General features: G+C 35.3%; 1 protein-coding gene across 1 annotated transcript; it reads right to left on the bottom strand.

The window, feature by feature from the left end:
- Positions 1-1,598: 1,598 nt before the first annotated feature.
- On the bottom strand, positions 1,599-7,140 carry LOC145087523 (histone-lysine N-methyltransferase CLF-like). The gene is made up of 17 exons (XM_079025491.1): positions 6,750-7,140; positions 5,430-5,531; positions 5,039-5,337; positions 4,799-4,960; positions 4,619-4,703; positions 4,345-4,476; positions 4,210-4,257; positions 4,057-4,128; positions 3,648-3,892; positions 3,396-3,549; positions 3,103-3,311; positions 2,827-2,958; positions 2,574-2,664; positions 2,442-2,489; positions 2,230-2,358; positions 2,069-2,146; positions 1,599-1,932 (listed from the first exon to the last, which is right to left on the bottom strand). The coding sequence occupies exons 1-17, from the start codon at positions 6,825-6,827 to the stop codon at positions 1,741-1,743; spliced, it is 2,256 nt and encodes a 751-aa protein (XP_078881617.1). The 5' UTR covers positions 6,828-7,140; the 3' UTR covers positions 1,599-1,740.
- Positions 7,141-21,236: the final 14,096 nt, after the last annotated feature.

Below are 21,236 nucleotides of genomic sequence, written 5' to 3'. Positions count from 1 at the left end.
ACTTAATAGAAACTATCAAACTATTATATTTTGAATGATGATATTTTACGTTTATCCATCTCAATTGAGTTTGATAATCGCTTATTATATTATTGATAGTGATGTGACAAGAAGGCCTTTAACTTGTCATACTCGATAACTACATCTTCATGAAAGAGTCATACCATTTACTATACATAACAGTGTGAGTGTGGCAAGTTAAGGGCCTTACAAGTGTACAAAATGATTATAATCATGTTTAGATATTATCAAGTTTGCTAGAATAAAAGCATTTTGGCACATAAAAAATCGGTTCATTTACCATGTGATGCAACATTGAGAATAAAGAAAGATTTTGATCTAAACATTTTTCAAGCCTTAACGATGAAAAAATATAAGATTTCGGAATTAATTATTTAGTTATTTATATTTTATCTTGTTAAAAATTATTTAAATAATAATTTAGGTAAATATGATATTTTAAAAGTTTATAAAAAACATAGATGATATTTGAAACGTAGATTTATGAAAGATGTATGACAATCGAGTGATAAAAATAATGTTTATAATGATTATAAATGTTTAAAAACAATTATTTGGATAAATCTTATATTCTGAAAGGTAATGTAATATTTAGAAATTAAGTTGGACAAATATGATATTTTAATATTTAAATAGAGCATATACAAAAGAAAAAAGATAGATTTTTCATTTATTATATGTCAAGGTTGTAAAAATCGTTAGACATTAATCATTTGGTCGACTATTGTCAGTCAATTGTTGTCTACAGACAAATTAGTATAAGCGAAGATTAATCGGAGACCCTAAATTATAAATAAATCTACTAATAAAACAAATATAGCTAATATCCTAAGAAAATAAGTAAATAATTAATATGAAAAAATTATTATTCTATTGTTTTGCCCAAATTTGACCGACTTTAACCAATTTCTATCTAAATGCCTAGACTGACTTTAACTTTGATTGCTTAGACTGATTTTTTAGCACTGGATCGATTTTCACCCAATTTTTTACCAACTTTGAGATTGTCTGATTACCACAAATCCTACCAGGTGAATGGCCTCTAATCATCTAGACGTCGATTAGCCGCCTGTTTATGACACGACTATATATACTCTCCCTCCCGGAGGGAGGGGTGAGGCCATTTCATTTTTTCAGAACAAATCTTTTAAAAAGGTATATAAGAAATAGAAAAGATTAGTTTAATAATTGCAAATCAGGATATTCAACCACAAAAACCATCACACCAATAAAATCCAAACTAGAGGACTCTAAGTAAAAAAGAAAAAAGAGATTGATGAAGAGGGATGCAATTCTTAGACTGCCACAACCATTTTGTAATCGAGTCTATTTCAAATCCTAATATAACCAAGTACAATAAAGATTAAAAACCACTCCAATTCCAAATTCCAAAGATTACAAGTAACACAACCCAAACGCACATTACAACTTCAATTTGGTCTAAAAAATTTATTGATTTTGTTGTTGGAAAGAAAAAAAAAAAAGACTCAAAATTCAATTAATAATCGAATATTACTATAAAAATGTATGTAAAATTAGAAGTTGTTTTCTAAAAAATAAAGACAAGTGAAATCGTATGCTTTAACGAATGCAACACTATTTATAACTTATAAACCATATATTCACATTTTCCGATCATTATTATATTAATATATAATTTTCCAAAACAAAAACCGCTATTTTTGTTATAAACATAGTAACAATAAAACCATATGGAACTCAAGCACGTTTCTTGGCCCGACCACTAGAACTAGCCATGTCTTCTCTCTTTGGACCAGACTCCCCAGGCTTCTTTGCCCAGGCTGGAGTCTGGTCCGGAGCATAATGATAGTCATAAAACACCTCTTCCCCGGCCCATATTTTTTCCTTAGCAAATATACCCACCCTATGATCTCCACCCACCATAATTACCTAAAAAGACCAAAAAGATTAAATTACATTTTTGGTCCTCAATTTTGTCCAAAATTTGCAATTTTGGTCCCTATAGGCACCAAAACTGAAATTTTTGGACAAACTGAAGGACCAAAAATGTAACTTAGTTATATACCTTTGCGTAACAATTTGGATTTGGAGAATGATTGGCAAACTTCAATTTGTCACCCTTACGGAAAGCATCAAGAACATACTACATACACGACATAATTTTTTATTTTGTTAAAAGAATAATTAATACATAAAGCAGCTAAAAAAATAAATAATGTATCTTACTTGATCATTAAGGTTGAAGAGAAACGAAGAATTTTCACGATCATATATCTTTCCACGTTTGTCAGCTTCATGATGTGAGATTAATTCTCCAGTGTATTCACCCAAATATTCATGTTTAGCTACACTATTCTATAAGCGGAACTAAATATGAGTAATTTCATATGGAGAATTAGAATAATAAGAGAGAAGGACAATATGGTAATTTGACCTACCCTTAAGAAAGCACCCCAGCCCGACACGTCAGATCTTCCTAGCAAAACCTGCGTTGCATCAAATAAAAATGAACTTAATTCTTTTAATTTTCATAAAATTAAGTAAAGTTGAAGACCAATTTACGGTTTTACCCTTTGTTGTTGTTTGAGTAGAAGCTTCATGTTCCTGCATTCGTAATTATCACCTTTTTTGCTAGGGGTGCCAAGACTTCCATCACCACAACTATAATTTTTTCAATTAGAAAGAGCAATATGTAACCCACTTGTAATTTTCTTTTACTGATAATAGCAATATTCAACAAAGAAAATATGTTGCTATTTAAAGAAGAAACAAAAAAAAAAATTACTAACTTTATTAGGCTAAATTTTTGGAAAATTATCTCACCTGATCCAGCAATGTCTGCATACATCTGGATCACATTCTCTATTAGCAGCAAAACATGGACACTGACGACTTCTACATTGGTTTTTCGCACAATGGCATCCCCGAAAACGATTTTTGCAAGTTTTCGGGCAACTAATAAAAAAGTAAAAATAAAATTTTAGTTAAACCAACCAAGAAAAATAAACAAAAGAGTATTGTACATTTTCTTGGACCAAAACTGCAAAGTGAACTATATTCAGGGACCAAAAGTGTAATTTTACTTTATAAGAGGCTTACCCGCAGTATTTTTCACAAGTGGTCTCATTTGCAAGGCAAGAACAGTTGTCGCCACATGTAGATTGACACCCGCATGGATTATACTGCCGACATGGCAAATCTTGTTTATCTGAAATACGTTTCCTCATTGAATGGGTCCCACCTGACTTCCACGTGTACTTGAAACGCCGGATTCTACCTCTTCTACGTAACAATCTTGATCTTTTTATCTGTGTGAATAATTAATTAACCAGAAAAACAAAAAGATAATATTGAAAAATAAAAAACTAAAGATAGGTTATCGTTATACTGACCATATTGTTATTACTTTCAACCTTGCAGCTGTCACTTTGAGAATTTGTGATACTGTTCACTTGAGAAGATAAGTTATTGTTGTAACACTTGAGGACATTAAAAACCTCTGTACATGTCTTTAGACCACACAAAAGATTCCTAGCTATCAGACAGCTGTAATAATAACAGATCATGAATTACAAAATCAGAGAGTGAGAAAACATATATATATTTTTTTTGATGGAAATAATGAGAACAGATTATTATATTACCTGTTCCTACCAAAGATCTCCAGACCCTTTTCGAAAAGAGATTTTTCAATAGTTTTCCAGTATTTATAATCTGTATGTGAATTAGATGGAAAATCTGTATCTTTTGAGCCATGATTGGGGGTACTTTTGGTATTTCTTTGAAGAGTTCCATGTTGTCTAATATTATATGGTGATGAGAGTGTATTTGTGTGTTGAGTATCGAGCTCCATAGGAGATGTTGCTGGATTGGCCTCTAGGTTTTGGACCTAAAGACAAGAGTAGAATAAATGTTTTTAGGTGAATTAAAAAATATATTTATAATTAGAAAAAGCTAGAGCAACATGTAAAATTGAGGATGAAAGTTTCACAGCTTTGCACAATTTATAGTAATACATGTGTAATGTTAAAAATGGGGAGAAATAACAATTACCTTGAGATAACAATGTGGGCCACATGGGACATTTTCGTCATCTTTAATGTTCCATGTACAATTCTTTTCAGCCTAGTTAGAATATTTGAAGTTAACATGATTAGTCATGGGATTCATGTCAATATGTTTGAATAAACAAAGGTTTTAACTTACAGGAAATATAAGCTCCTGTGAGCATCCATGTAATTTACAGTCAAATATCTGTTGATACAAAGATAAATGAATCATATGTTACAATAACTGTAACACCAAAACCAAGAACATAAATCAAATCATAACAAAGCTTACAAGGCATCTGCGACAAAATAGGTTGTCTAATGAATCCTGAGCTGCTTCAAGATCTTTATCAAGAAACGAATTCAAATTGAAGTCTGTATCCTCATATTTATTCTCTCTATTAACAAGAGCTTCATATCTTGCCTGTGTAAGATATTTCATGATATTTCACTCTCTAAAACATTCAAAATCAAATGGAAACAAAAAAAAAATAGAAGAGAAGAGCAAAGATGATATAAAGAGAAAAAAATCAGGGGTAAGAATGTCATTTCCAGTAAGTGCTTGCCTTCACTTCGCAAGGTTTTCTAGACAAACGTTGAGCCAGTAACTCCAAGACAGTGTCAGTTGATCCAAGTTGTTCGATAGTCATTCTGGAAAATGAAAAATTAAATCATGTGAAAGTTGAAAAAAATAAGAATATGTAACAAGTGAAACACAAAAACGCATAAATTTGAGATATACAAACCGGATGATGGTATCTTCAGAGTCAACAAACTCTTTCTTGTCCTCTTCATCATCAATAACTTCTTCCTCACTGTCACTGCAGATTAAAGCTTCACCTCCATTTCTGTCATAATAAATTCTCCTTCTACCCACTACAGATTGATCTTCTGTCATTCTTCTATTTCTGCATTTGCATTCAATAAATTAAATACAATAAGTCAATAAGCAATATTTCAGTCAGAATATGACTGCAAGAACACACCTATCCATGAAAACCCATGTGGTATATGGAGGAAGTTTCTCCATTTCTGGAAGATTGATGGGCCTAACAGAATTCTTGACTGGAATCCCGGATCCAAGGAGAACTACAGAAACATGTTCATCTTCTTCAGAGCTGATGTCAACACCATCTTGCATATCAATTGCATCTTTCTGTCTCTTTTCCAATAAATTGATGATGTTCTCTCCATTTATAATCCTAAGGTTTCTTCTTTCTACAGATAACCTGTGATGATTCTTGGTGATTTCAGCCAGTTTCATCTGGTTCTCTTTCATTCTTCTCTGCAAGAGTTATAATAAAGAACCATGAGATCAAGTTTTTTACAGAAATAGGAAAGTGTGTTGTGACAGTATAGCTGGTGTAAGACTGTTACCATGATATAAACACAACGATCAGCATCAACTTTCTTCTTCACCGAGTCAATAACCTTTGAAATTTGTGAAAGAGTTGATGTTGCTTCTTGCAGTTTCGCATTCTGTTCAATATAAATACAATTCACTTTACAATATACAATTCATGATGTCACAACCTTCTTGTTCTTTCTTTCTGTTATTTATTAATATATCATAAGATATGACGGTTGATATGATGAAGAAGGAAATCACTGACTTATTCAAATTCAGTTACCTTGTTTGATTCATTCCTAATACTTTACTTACCTTGGCTTAAATTGTTTATATCTGTGTTAAATTATGAATATTACAGCAATGAATACTCACTTCTATATGGAAACAAGATTAATATAGATGTCTTAGATTAAGTGTTATCATATTATGTATTAAGATTTCCAAGCTCTCTGATTTCCTAACCTTCTAGGTGCATACGTAAAATAGAACTGTGTGTAGACATATTCAATGTACTATACTTGATATTTAGAGTAACATATACCTAAGTCACTTTACAAATAAGACTACCCCATCAAGCCCAGTACTAGTAACTCTTTGTAAATGTAACCCAGATCCTTACCATAAATATGCCATGGATCGATACTTCTCCTTGTTTGTAGTTAGTTTGCCTTTTACCGTTTTTTGTCCTTCAAAGATACAGGTGTCCTAGGTTTTGGAGTCTTCCCAATAAGAAACCAGAGGACCACAGTAAGTTGACATGAAATTTCTACAACTCCAAAACTTATTATTCATCTACAAAACTTTTCACAATGCTTCTAACTTTGGAAATCTCAATTTCAGAGTTTGAACTGCAAGCTAGTATCCACTACTCATGCAACTAGTCAGTACATTAATCAGGGCTTAAAACACAATTCATGCCATGTTAGCTTTAACAACAACTCACTATCTCACCGAACTTCGTCCTCAGTATGTATGGTGGCATCACCCTGAAACTTACATGCATTTACCCTATCTAACATATGCATCAAAACTAAGGCGTTCTATCACTGCACATTAAAATTCTCTAAAAAGCCCAATGGAACAGTACCTTATCAAAACCATTAAATCATAAACTAAAATGTGCGTACACTCTTATTAGTAATCCTCCAAGGTACAAACTCACGTATCAATCATAACAACATTACGAATGAAACGGATAGAAATACACCGATCAATGCATAAACAGACAAATAAATATGAAAACATACTATTTTTTTTTAACTTTAACAAGTCAAACAGACAAATACGCATTTGGATATTTTAATAAACAAAAAAAACTTTGAACGAGTTAATCAACAACTTTATACCGTGGAATCATCCGGAGACTCCGATCTGCCGGCAGTGGTGGAGGGGAGAGAATGGACCTTTGGTGACTGCATTTCCATTGGCAATGTCTGATAGCCGGAGAGGAGCTCCAATCTGCAACGAATTGCAGAAAGGATATCGAATTCATTCAAATGCGCAAGAGAATGAAGATAAATCGGTGCCTCGGGCTTAAAACCCTAGGTTGAGAATTGGGCGCGGTGCTGCTCTGGGCCTCTCGCTGACGAAAATTTATTGGAGAGATTGTCAACGGCCAAGTGTGTTTGCTTGCGTGGATTTCAGTGTGAGTTGGATTTAGAAAAGGTAAAAAGTGACGGGACAACGACACGTGGATCTGATGACGAACCTTTTCTATAGCCACTTGTCAGAATTGAAAGCTCATTTTCTCAAAAATAGTTTGAAGTATCTTTATTGATATGCCAATACTTATGCCCCTTGTATTATAATATGTTGTTATTTTATTAAGATGGCTCGTTGTCACTATTACTCATATCATAAAATTTATCTTTTATATTTAAGGGTTATTGTCATTCTAGCCCAACTATTTTTCGTATATTAGTTTAAATGGTTCCTCGTGACTATTTTTTGATTTTAAAGGGATTATACTTGTAAATGACCGGTTAATATAGGACTTTAACCCACAATTGAAGGTAAAAGAACTTTTTGACTTGCCAACTAAGCAGCTTACTCAACATTGAACTGGAGTCGTGTACTCATCCTCTACCTAAGCGTCCAACTAACCTTCATTAATTAGCCATTATGTCTACCAACCATCCAACAACCCGTAGAGGACAAGGAAGAGTCGTTGGTGGTGGGGGCATAAAGTCTTCTTCACAAATCTTTGGTGCTTAAGGTAGCAGAAATCGAAACCTTTTTACCCTAATAAGCCAAACACGATTCCGACCAACACCCTAAAATCTATCAATGTCGGCTCCACCACCTCCCTGCCTGACTCGATAAATTCTGGAGAGTTTGTTAACCTCAGCGACTTGCATTCGATTTTTTGCGACTGTGGAGACAAGATTGTTGCCAACCAGATCGAGATGCAGACGCTCAAAGATCAAGTGGGTAAAGATTTCATTGTGTGTCGTGTTGATCACATCAGTCTGCATCACAAGTTGGAAGATCATGAGAGGAAGTTAAAAGCGATTGCTCTGGTGATGGGTGGCGTCATGGTGGCAATGCTTGGGATGATGATGGTTGGGGTCAAAGTCCTTATGAAGCTTGGATAAGATGCTTTGGGTACAATATGAAGCTAGGATAGTTATGGATTTTCTGTTCTTAGTTTTTTTTTTTGTTCTTTTGGGTTTCAGATATAACGATCATGTTAAAAGACCTGTGTTAATGACAGGCATTTTGTGTGTATGTTAAGTTTTTTAATGGAAAAGGACCTGAGTAGCTCCCAGGCGTTTTGTATCATAGTACATTTGACCATTTTTAGTTTGGTTGTAAGATCATGCAAGAACAAGAATGATAACATATGTTGGGTTGTTGTACCCCACGTACGTTGCACGGTGAGGGTATTTTTGTCATTTGATGCTTCTAACGGCTGTAAATAACCCTGGAAGACCATTTTGTTTTCTCTTTTTCAAAGCAACTGTGATCCTTCATTTTGTTTTCTCTTTTTCAAAGGAACTGTGGAGTGAGATTCAAAATTTTGCACATGAAGATTGTGTGTGGGTGTGGAAGTCCAGCAATAATTCGCACATCGAAGACTGTCAATAACCCTGGAAGACCATTTTATGCATGTCCAAACCAGGTAATTGTATTCATATGTTTAGAACCCTAGTTTGATGATCGGTTTTTTAATGTTACCTTAATTTTTGTTTTAGGGACCACGATCAGGTTTCATTTCTTGGGTGGATGAAATAAAATGCAACAATGAAGACATAATTTTAAGTGTACTCCTGAGGTCGAAGAAAAACCTGCAAGCAGAGGTGTTGAAGCTGAAGCTGCTTTTACTTTGTAGTTGGGTGTTTTTTTGGGTTTAATCATTTATAAGTTGTAATCAAATGTACTTTAATCATTTATATGTTATGTACTTGGATTGGTGAATTAAGAAGACTATGTAGTTATGTGATGGTTCATTGATGCGTTGTTGTGTCATTACCCTTAATCTAGTCAAATAAAAGCAATTGTTAATGTTCTTGGGTTGCTTAATGAAAATACCCTTACTTACAAGGACCACATTCTTGTGTCAATACCCTTACTTACAAGGACCACATTTTTGTCCATTAAGCACACAAATAGCACATGAAAATAATGGGAATTGACTGCATGCTAGGTGAAAGGTAATAGGAATCCGAAAGTCTTAAAGAAGCAAAGCATGATAATTTTACAAACCATTGTCAATGTAAACATACTAACTTCACACAAACAAGTAAATGTCAAACCAAACAAACAAGTACAACATAAAACCATTGTCAAACATACCCATAGGAAACCATCAAATTATACCTACTCATTAAGGTCTACCGGGTTTGCACTAGTTTCACCTTTCCCATCCTTGGTCTTAACCTTCATTGCAAGTTTCTTTTTTGTGATCCTCTCAAATTTTTTCCTTTTACCACCAATTTTTGGTCCACTCCTTCCTTCATAACCTGTAGTTGGTCCACTCCTTCCTTCACCATCTCTAGTTGGTCCACTACTTCCTTCACCATCTTTACCCTTGTCAATTGTTTTCCTTTTCTTGACCTTTAGTTTCATGATCCTTTGCACCCTTGACCTTTCTACATGTGGCCTTTCAACTTTGGAACAAGTAACCTTGTTATGCCTTGATTGTCTACACACACTACACAAGATTATTTTACCTGCCTTAGACACAGTGTGCCTTGGAAGCTTTTCTGATGCATCTCTTCTTCTATTAACCTTTGGTCTACCTGGCATTCTTCTTTTCAATGGTGGTAAGGGTGGTATGAAATCAGTAACTGGCCACATGTTGCTGCCATTCATCCCATGTATATGGTATTTGTAAGTGTTCTTGTAGAAGGCAGCATACAACATTGGATCAACATAAGTGGCTACATCTCTATTCAAATATGATATAGTAGCTACTAAGTGCACACAACCATACCCATTAAGTTGCCATACTCTACAAGTACAAGTCTTCTTGTCAAGGTCAACAGCATATGATTCTGCCAGGTTTCTGGTTTCAAATTGGTTAAGACCACTTGGTAAAACCTGCCAATACCTATTAAACCCACCTTATTAGTTAGTATGTCACTTATATTAAAAGTGTAAAGACTAGAAAGTACCTTTGAGCTCTTTTCAATTTATTTAGTAGGAGTGTTATTGATGGGCAGGGTTTGTAATCAGGCCATGAACAACCTTTCATCTTCAAATTGTACAGCCTTTCCATAACATATAGTCTAATCTCCTCTAACATGGTGATGATTGGCTTTTTCCTTGCATCCCTGATGACACTATTAAAGCTCTCAGACAATCCATTTTCCACTGCATCACACATCTTTCCTTCTTGAAAGAATGCTCTACTCCAATATTTTGGGTTTGTTTCCATAAGGTAATCATAGGCTGCAGGATTAAGTACTTGAATTTCCTTCATGGCAGCATTGAATAAAGGCTCAGTGGATGCTTTGCTTGCCTTCCAAAACATGTTCTCATGGTGTACACCACTAAATCTTTTCCTAAAGTTGGCTACAATATGCCTTGCACATTGCCTATGTTCAGCAATAGGAAGCACTTCCTTAACAGCCTCTAACAACCCCTACATAATAATAGTCATATTTTAAACATCATGTAACTTAATTGTGAAATATATAAAAGTTGTAAGTATATGACATACCTTGTGTTGATCTGACATCAATGATAAACCAAAACCATCCTCTAGATGAAGGTCATCTTTTAGATTTTCCAAGAACCGTTTCCAATTTGCTTTGTTTTCTACACATACAACTGCCCATGCAATTGGGAATATGTGATTATTAGCACCCCTTCCTACAACAACAATTAGCTCTCCTGAACATAAACCCTTTAAGAAACACCCATCCAAATTTATAATTCTTCTGCAGCTCCCTCTCCACCCTTGCTTGAGGACATCAAAACAAATGTAAAACTTGCTAAAATAAGTCTTACCATCTGGCATAGCATTGACATCTATTTTGACTGTTGATCCAGGATTTGATCTTCTTATCTCCTCACCATATGACTATAGTTTTGCATAGTGATCCACTAATGTTCCCTCAATCAACTCAATTGCATACTTCTTAGCTCTTCTACACTGTCCCATACTTACATCTATCCCAAATTTCTCTTTAACCTCATCCCTAAGGAGCCTAACACTAACTTTTTGTTTCTGTAAGAATTGGGTGGTGTAATGGGTACCTATCCAAGCATAGTTGACAATTGAACCTAATTTGAAGTTTCTTGCACAGTTATGCTCATTTATGAGACTCTTAATTTGGAAATATTTTTCATCAATCATCCAAGATGCCCACAATCTAAACTTGCAAGCACCGGAACAACATTTCACTAAAAGTCTCCTGCTATCATTTTTCTTGTAGCATAACTGATAACCATTTGCAACAGCATAGTTACACAACATGTGTTTCAGTTGTTTAGGATTCACAAATAACATACCTAATACAGGCTTCTGTTTTTTCCAATAAACATTGTCATTATAAATAGCTTGCTCAATAGATATTACTTCATCATCGACTGCATGCTCATATAGCTCTTCATGAGGAGGACTGTTAGGGGTAACTTGGTCATTCGGGCACAGTTTGCTCAAAAACTTATCATCTTTTGTCCTATTCATAGGAATACATTCATCAAGTTCATTTTCAACTTCCAAGTCAATGCCATCATCTTCCTTACCTTGCCAATCCTCCGTACTACCTTGCAGATCCTCCATATCACCTTGATCATTCTCAACTTCAATGTTAATGTCATCACCTTCCCATCTTGCAACTCTTCCCTGGTGCCTTGCAAATCCTCTATAACACCTTGCCTATGACCCAACAGATCCTCAATTTCAATTCCATCATCCATATCTATACCACCTTGCACTTCTTCACCAACTTCAATTCTATCAGACAATTCATCTAATGAACTGCATATTTCGCCTTGCTCCTCAAGGATCCATTTATGTACATTAACACCAAGATGGTCCATGTATACATTAATAACACTACCAGAAGCATATCCTACTTCGATGAAGTCCATATAGTCTATATCAGTAGCTATTAACCTCAATCCATCAGGGAACACCACATCGGGCATGCAAAAGTAAACATTGATGCATACCTCATTAGCGAATCTTTGAATGAACCCCACAAACTCGTTCTTGTCCATTCCAGCAAAATCGACATCATCGAACATTTGTTCTGCACCATCTGAGCAACAAATAGCGGGGTACCTCGAAAAAATTCCGGCAAAATGGAGATCTATCTTCATGTAGACAGGCATGTGATTGATTATGTTGGCCGATTTCAGGGAGAAAGAATTTAAGAAACGGATTCGTGTCAATCACGGTTTGAAAAAAGTATACGAATGCAAATAGTAGCAGAATAAATGAAAGGGACAGTTGAGAGGGTTTAAACGGATATAAGTTTCATTTAGTGACAAAACACGTGGCAATGACCTAGCATATTTAATCTACTTGGCATTGAGGTGGAATAAGAAAACGTCCTAGTCAGATGGGTGTGACCGGTTGCACCCTTCAAATCTAGAAATGTGACCTTTTAAACCATAAAATGACAAGTATAAGCCCTTTAAAAGCAAAAAATAGTCACGAAATACCATTTAAACCAATATACGAAAGATAGTTGGGCCAGAGTGACAATTTCCCTTATATTTAATTTCAAATAGTGGTCATTTTTAGACCATGTTATTCGAGACAAAACATCCTCATGTCAAATATAAAGATTGTATTTGTTGCAACATTGGGCCCTATTCCAAACTAAATTAGCAAGCTTGGTTCCTTTGTCTTCACTTTTTTATCATATGTCCTTTATGACCCATCATGTATCATGCACTTACTGTATCATGCACGTAAATGTAAGTTTTATTTAAGTTGGAATAGATGTGCAACAAAATAGATGGAAAAACAGAACAATGGAATTGCTTGACTACTAAACTTTGACTAATAAACGAGACCACTAAACTCTTGATCTAAAACTTGTACCCAATTTATACTAGACATAATTGAATCTTAAACAAACACAAAAACTAAAACAAGTCCATATCAAGTTTCCTAAAATAAAACAAACTTTCTTTTAACCGATTAATCCAACAATCACTCCCTTAATCGGTTAAGCCACTCGTTCAAAACACTCTCGATTCCTCTTTGATTAGACCCGCTTCTTCCTTTTCCCATTTAGGACACTCGTTTTTATAGTGACCAAGGTCACCACATTTGTAACATCTAACGTGACTTTTATCCCGAACACGTTCATTACCATCTCGACTTCTCCCGGAACCCCGACCTCTTCCCCGGTCACGTCCAAAGTCATCCCGATTTGAACGTCCATTGCCACAATGCTTACAAACATGTGATTTTTCCTCACTAGCCAACAATAACCCACCTTGAGTGTCCTCTACTTTCTCGGTTCCTCTTATACGCTCCTCGTATGCCTTCAATCTACCAACCGCTTCATCGAATAACATTGAATCCAACTCGAAACATTGCTCTATTGAAGCCACGATTTGAAGAAACGACTTAGGCATCGAATCTAGTAACCTTTTTACCAAATCACCTTCTTCAAGCTCATATCCAAGACTCCTTGCTTTTGACGCTAGACCGGATAATTTCGTCACAAAATCATCAACCGTTTCACCCTCCTTCATGCGCAAACTTTCAAGCTCTCTCTTTAACGTTGCAAGCCGAGCCGTTCTCACCCGATCCACTCCCAAATCCCTTTTTTTCAGCCCATCCCACACTTTCTTTGGTCCGGTGTAACTCGTCATTTGCAACACCATGTCTTAGGGTACCGCTTGAAACAAAAAAGAAAGAGCTTGTTTTGACTTTTTTTTTATCCGATGTTTCTCCCGCCTTTGGTTCGACCTTCTCCCATATGCCGTGTGCATCCATAATCGACTTGACTTTGACCGCCCACACCGGATAATTCGTTGGAGTCAAAACCGGAACTTGATACGTCATTCAACCTCCTTCTTTAACCAACAACATCCTTTTCTCCTTAACCTCGATTTCTTTAATCAAGCTTGTTCCGAGAGCATTCTTCCACCGGACAACAAGACAAGGTCACGACCACCTTACTGTCTTCCGTCACCCACAAAACGAACCTATTCGAAGTCACCCGCTTTGACGTCTTCCTGTTCGTTTAGTTCGTGCCTCCGGTTAGTCTCTCACAAGCCCGATTAAAAGAAATCCGGGTTGCTTCTAATCAACCTCGAATCACACCCCTTTCAACGAAACCGTTCTGATACCAAGTGTAAGTTTTATTTAAGTTGGAACAGGTGTGCAACAAAATAGAAGGAAAAACGGAACACTAGAAATTGCTTGACTACTAAACTTTTACTAATAAACGAGACCACTAAACTCTTGATCTGAAACTTGTACCCTATTTATACTAGACATAATTGAATCCTAAACAAACACAAAAACTAAAACAAGTCCATATCAAGTTTCCTAAAATAAAACAAACTTTATTTTAATCGATTAATTCAACAATAAAGACATTTTGGTTTTTTCACACACATTCATCGATTAACATCTCTCTCTCTCTCATGAATTCTTTAAATTAATCGTACAAACTATAAAGTACTCTGATGGTGTTTGATGTGCTATTTTTACTACCAATTTTAAATTTATAAAAAACTATCATATCTCAATAGTTAAAAACACAAATAGATAGTGTACGTAGTCACGAGATAATATAATTAAGATAAGAAAGGTGTCGAACACTATGGAAACAGATATGATTTCAATGAAAAATTGTTGCTACTTATTAAACTAAGAAAATACTATAAATTTGGGGGGGGGGGGGCGTCTGATTTTACAAGTTCGGAAAACTTAAATCATCAATTAAAAACAATTTAGCTAACAATGATTACTTTAACTAAAGCAAGCAAAACAAGTTACGATTTCAATCAAGATTAAGAGTACTTTTGTTTAGCTTCAAATCACATTTTCCTTATGATTGATTTCTTCAATGCAATGGACAATTTAGTTGGTTGCCGAAATCTAATATTACTAATTATCTTGTTATGATTTTCTAACATTTAACAATTTATGAACGACTACTACAATGATCATGTAACAAGTAAACACTTAATTGATTCTATATATTCGGACTATGAATGATATAATTTAATGATTTCTTATTTAAGATCAAGACAATCAATCAAACATATAGCATGGATATCTAATGCTCTCCAACACAATCAAAGTTACTAATTAATATTACCTAACCCTATAATTTGTTCAATCTTTAGATCTAACAATTTAATGATCATAAATAATTAAATATCAAATTAATGCAATCGAAGTGATCATCTAACCGCACATAACTCATAGACAGGAGATAAAAATCAGAACTTTAACATGTTAGGCAGTCAATATATCAAACACAAGTAAAAACCAAGTTAAATAATCCACTAATATCAAAATCAGCACATAGTATAAAGGATCATCTATGCTAAATGAAAATCTAGGGTTTTTAGGCCACAACTAGAACTAGAAAAACAATAAAAAAATGGCGTAAACTTTGAAAAGCATGATTGAAACAGAGAAAATAGAATGATTAATCGTGATTATGCTCATGCTCTCGATCTCTTCGAATCTTATTCTCCAATTGATCTCTGGCCTCCTTAGGGTTTCTAGGGAGTTTTTGGTCGTCTTTAGCCACAAAAATTCACAGCTCTCCTCAAAATATGACCTAATAGTTGTATGTATAAGGTTGCCAAAATTATGCCACCACGTCGTGGTAGATGTCTCACCACGTCGTGGTGTTGTTTCCTATATGTGCCATCCATGCTTTCCATGCAATGCATCAAGGAATCTTCTACGACTTGACACGTCACCACGTCGTGACAATGGTATGACCAAACTTGGCAGACACTTTCTGCACGATTTCCCTTCTTTGATGGTTGCTTCCAGTCCTTAGCCTCCAGTTTAGCATTTTAGCTCCCTTTTCCTCGAGAATATCTTTGACGCTACAAAAACGAAATATAAACAAATTAATTATCATTTATCGCAAATAATGACTAAATGTAGCTAAAAATAAAAATATATCGCCTAAAATATATGACTAAATATTGCGATATCAATGTTATAGGTTTTTATGAATAACCATGATTCTACCACCACTTAAAAGTGACATGACAAGTTAAACTTGGTAAAGATTGTTTGTGTATTATTCATAATGTTGATTACATCGGATATATATATATATATATATATATATATATATATATATATATATATATATATATATATATATATAATTACACTTTCTATCCTCTTAATATTATATTATACAATATCTAATATTCCCCCGCAAGCTAAGGTTGGGTAACGAGCTAAAGCTTGGATCGTAATTCAGTGAATCGTTTTGAGACGGTAACAGCTTGGTAAAAATGTTTGCAATCTAATCATGTGTAGAAATAAACTGAAAATTAAGTTTTCTATCAACAACCTTTTCTCTAACAAAAATGAAAATCAACTTTAGCATGTTTTATGCGAGCATGGAAGACAGGATTCACCAATATGTATATATGTAACGTCCCAAAAATGGTACTAAGATTTTCATTTTAAGTCATTAAATCCATACAAACATTTGTTCCAAAACCAATCAGAGTAAAATGTATATTTTTAAACATAAGAGTAATGTTGTGATATGTCGAAGATGGTTGAACTGAGTCGAGGGTGAGAGTCGAGTTGGTTCCTTCTCCTAATATCACAGTACAAAAGAGAAAGATGATCGTTAGCCGATGTCCGGGAGGGATTCCTAGGACGAAGCTACGACGATCAAGTTAGAATTGATTTTGAGAGAAGAAAGGGTAATTCTAAGGAAAAAGAGTTTCGACCCCATCCTCATGAGGAAGAAGGGTCATTTTATACCTGATTGAGAGGCGTGTGCCTCCTAACTGATTATGTTGAGCCTTCCCTCTGGCGGACCCGTATTTAAGGATCCTCCATCACGTCTTTTTGTCTCGTCACCTCATTGGCTAGAGGAGAATCTTCAATATTATGATGATCGTGGTTATCGTCAGATGGGAAATTGGAACTCTTTGATTGGTTCCACGTTTGTCGGGGCATTTCTTCTGGGAGAAGAGGGCAAGACGCAGTTCTGCCCCTTAACCGCCATACTAGTGAATCCGCGTTGGCGGAGGCCCGACCTTGGTCTTAGACTGGATACGACCAGATTCTAACTAGGCTGAGCTTGGCGTTAGTTTAACTTCTCCTTTTTTTTGACGTTTTTCTTGAGAGATATGTTAACAAGTCCCTTAGGCTTGTAGGCGTACGCATTGGCTTGGTAGCGTCGTTGTTCGAGCATATATTACAACATGTGTATGTCTGAGATTATTTACAGCATTCGACATACTTTAGACAGCGACATCGATGTGTGTCAGATCCATCATGAGACGGTTTGTGATGCTAGTTTTGCCTTTAAAATTCCCCCTTTACCCAAGACTTTTCATCTTTGCCTCCTTTCCTTGCTTTCGTTGTAGCGACTCAGGCATTTTGCGAATTTTTCTTTTCTACCTTTCATTCGTTCTTGACGATGTACCGTTATGGCAGAGTCCCTACCGTAGACGAATTCCAACTTCCACAAGAACGATTTGGTTTCTTGTCGGAGCATGGCGTGATGATTCCTGCGAAGGGATCATCGATTTATGACTATCCTCGAGGGAAAGTGGGGGTTCATGTTCCCCTATTCGAAGCGGGGTTACGCCTGCCAACATCCGACTTTTTTGATATGATCGTGCATCACTACGACTTTTTCGTTGACGAATTAACTCCAAGTGCCGTCAATAAGATCGTAGGCTTCAAATTGATCTGTCGATCTTTAAGTTGTATACCCACTTTTTGGGTTTTCAGTTACTTCTTTTGTGCGTCTACGAACTCCGGCATCCGCACGCTGGCTAGGCCTGACAATTAAGTTGGGTTCGGGTTGACGGGTCACGGGTTGATGGGTTGGCGGGTCAGAAAACATAAACTCAACCCAACCCATATAATATATGGGTTGACGGGTTGGCGGGTCACGGGTTGGTGGGTTGGAAACCTCAACCCAACCCAACCCATTTAACCCGTTTAAGTATATGGGTTCGCGGGTTCACAAGTTAATGGGTCAAACCCAACCCATATAACTCGTTTAATAAATAAGCAACGCAATTTAAAAATGAGATTTTTTCAACATAAATTCTTAAAATGATTATAGTAATTAACATAAAAAAAGGTTTTCAATAATAATTCATAAAGTCAATAACATCTAAATAAAAATGAAAAATAAAAATATCATAGAAAGTAGATGTGTTCATCATTCAAGACTTGTGAGTATCTAAAAATAACGACATGTATTTTTTCTTTTTTTTTATTAACAAACCGCTAACGCAGATTAGTCACATACAAATACGGAAGGAATATGTCACACCCCAAAACCAAGAACGGCGGAAACGTTTTGGGGCGGAGGACGTCATGTAAAGTATCACAACACAGTAAATGTAAATAAGCAAACAACATCATCCATTGCATTAAATATATAATTTTAATACAAACGTAATCTGTACAGTTTTAGACACCAAAAATATAATGTAAATCAAAATAATAAGATGAGTCTTGGATGCGCTCCATCTTCTCAAAAGCTGGCATCGGTACCTGTCTACTGATGACCTGAGAATACAAGTTATTTTGAAAGAGTTTATCAGCATTAAGTTGGTGAGTTCATAAGTATTTTAGTGTCGGTGTTTGTTATCCAAAAACGTTTGAACATGTCTCAAGTGTAAGTTTGTAAAATGTAAGTAAATGTTTGTAAGTGTTTGTAAATGTTTGAATCTCTCAGAAAAACCTATATTTTCTATTAAAGTAGCCTTCTACCAAGGCTTAACTGTTTTGTATGCTCGTTTGTTGTAAAAGTGTGTAATTTCCCAAGTGTAACTATCATTTAACAAAATATAGTTTGTACATTAAAGTTTAAGTGAAACAATCACTAAATATATGTAATGGGTAAATCATTGTAGTACTGTAGTGTTGTATTATAGGAACTACTGTTGTACTAACTACCTTAAACCGAATTTATATTAAGGTATCATGTGACTAATTGCACCATACTATCGACTGGTAACAACGACATACGAATGGTCGTAATAACGAAATGACGTTTGGCACCCGCAGACCTGCAGATCCGGCTGTAGCTAGCAACAAGGTGTAGGATAGTCAATCCAGTATAAATCTATACGCAAACTCACGCTCTCCCTTCAAGAGACTCTGGCTACAACTCGGGCCATGGCATTTAAGTCATGCTCCGATTCATATCACAATAATGAACGTATTCTAGTATATGTACTGTAATGAACTGTTATAGTATAGTTGTATATGTTCTCCCTCTAGTATAGTTGTATATGTTCTTCCTCTAGTATAGTTGTATATGTTCTCTTTCTAGTATAGTTGTATAAGTTCTCTTTCTAGTATAGTTGTATATGTACTCGTAGTAATAAGTATTGACTCATGAATGAATTGACTCATTGATCTAGAAATTGTAGTAGTATGATCCTGTGTTACCCCGATGGTAACTTACTGATGATGTACTGATAAGTATGAATAAAGGAGTAATTTAATGTCTATATATGTACATTTGATATATAATTAATATTGAAACGACCTTCGGAGGGCTACCCGAAATCCCACCAGACCACATCCAAATCGAGAAAAAGGAAATAGGGCAGATGGCCTTCCTAAGCCCTTTAAACATTGCTTATATATATATACATATATGGGCATGAAATTTATAAGAAGTAAAACAAAGTTTAATAAAAGCATTTGATAAGTAAAAGAGTTTGTAAAACATTTTGAAGTAAAACAGTTTGATAAACAGTTTGAACAGTGATAAAATCATTGGTTTTCTAGTTATTAATCACATGTGATTGATGTAATCACATGTGATTGATGCAATAAATATAAGAATTTAACTTGTATCCCCCCCCATAAAAGTATTTAAAACATTTAAAAGCATTTCAAAGGTTAATTAAAGGGGTATGAACTCACTTGTGGTGAGTGGATTGGATTGAAGTATCGGATACCGTGCTAGGTGGCAAACGGAGACTTGTTCACACGCACGAGCCTAGTTATCATATAATGAGCATATATATAACTAATTAGCCAAATAATAACTTAATGAAATAACTTGGGACACTCAGGAACATGTAAACACTTGGTATAAGTGTTATAGGTCCTAAGGGTTGCTTCTAGGTTGTTATGGGACAAGGCTAAAGGGGTTTAATGTATCAAAGGGCCTTATATAAGAGTTTACTACCCAATAAACCCCACACAAGGAGTTTACGGTCGTAAAACCTTGAGTTTACGGCCGTGAACTCCAATCTTAGTGGTAATAGGTGTTTCAAAGTGCTAAATGATTTCTAGAATAAGCCTAGCTTGGTGGTTTAATCATTTGGGTAGTTTAGGGCATAGATAATACTCCTTTGAGGAGTTTACGGCCAAAAGACCATATCCCTTAGAGTTTACGGCCGTAAACTCTCATGGGATGGGTGTTTTAATTCTTTTAAGTCCCAAACACAAGTAGAATACTTTCTAGGCATTTGTTTAAGGCTATGGAGGACCCTAGGCACACTTTGGTGCCCTTATCTGGTGTTTACGGCCTATGAATATTCTATTGGCCGTAAACTCCCTTTAAGGGGTGTTTTTGATGTGTTAATGTCCCCATATTAGCTAGAAGTAGTTGAGGGTTAAAGTCTAAAGCCTTTAGGAGTGATTAGGGCACATTTAAGCCCTTGAATTTGGTGTTCACGGTCCAAGAAATTCTTGGGCCGTAAACACCTAAATCTTGGTGTTTTTGATTGTTTTCTAGTCCTTAATTTAATTACATACAAGCCTAAGTTAGTCACTTATCAAGGAAATGGGACTAGATAGCTCTTAAGCCTCTTTTTGGAGTTTACTCCCCAAGAACGTTCTTGGGCGGTAAACTCCCGGATCTCACATATTTGACATGTAATCTATGTTATTAAGCATATAACAAGCATTATAAAACAACTAGAGAAGTGTACTCACGATTTGGGATGAAAACCCGAAGATCCGTGAGAGAGAAAATGGCTTTTCTCTAGTTGGAAATGTGAATAATGAATGAATTTAGTTCAGAAATCTATTTATAGTCCTGAAATATTTTGGCAGAAAATATTTTTATTCCGGAATTGAACTCTAACATTAAGAAGTTTTGAATACTCAAGTTTCACAAACCCATGAGCATCCACTCTCCTGATATCTCCTTAAACGTAAACCCTAATGTACATAAACTTATTCGGAAAAGTCTGAAATTCAT

The sequence above is a fragment of the Lactuca serriola genome, chromosome 2 (assembly GCF_051521515.1).
Source record: "Lactuca serriola cultivar US96UC23 chromosome 2, Lser_US96UC23_V15, whole genome shotgun sequence".
NCBI lineage: Eukaryota > Viridiplantae > Streptophyta > Magnoliopsida > Asterales > Asteraceae > Lactuca > Lactuca serriola.
This window is presented reverse-complemented; position numbering and strand designations above follow the sequence as displayed.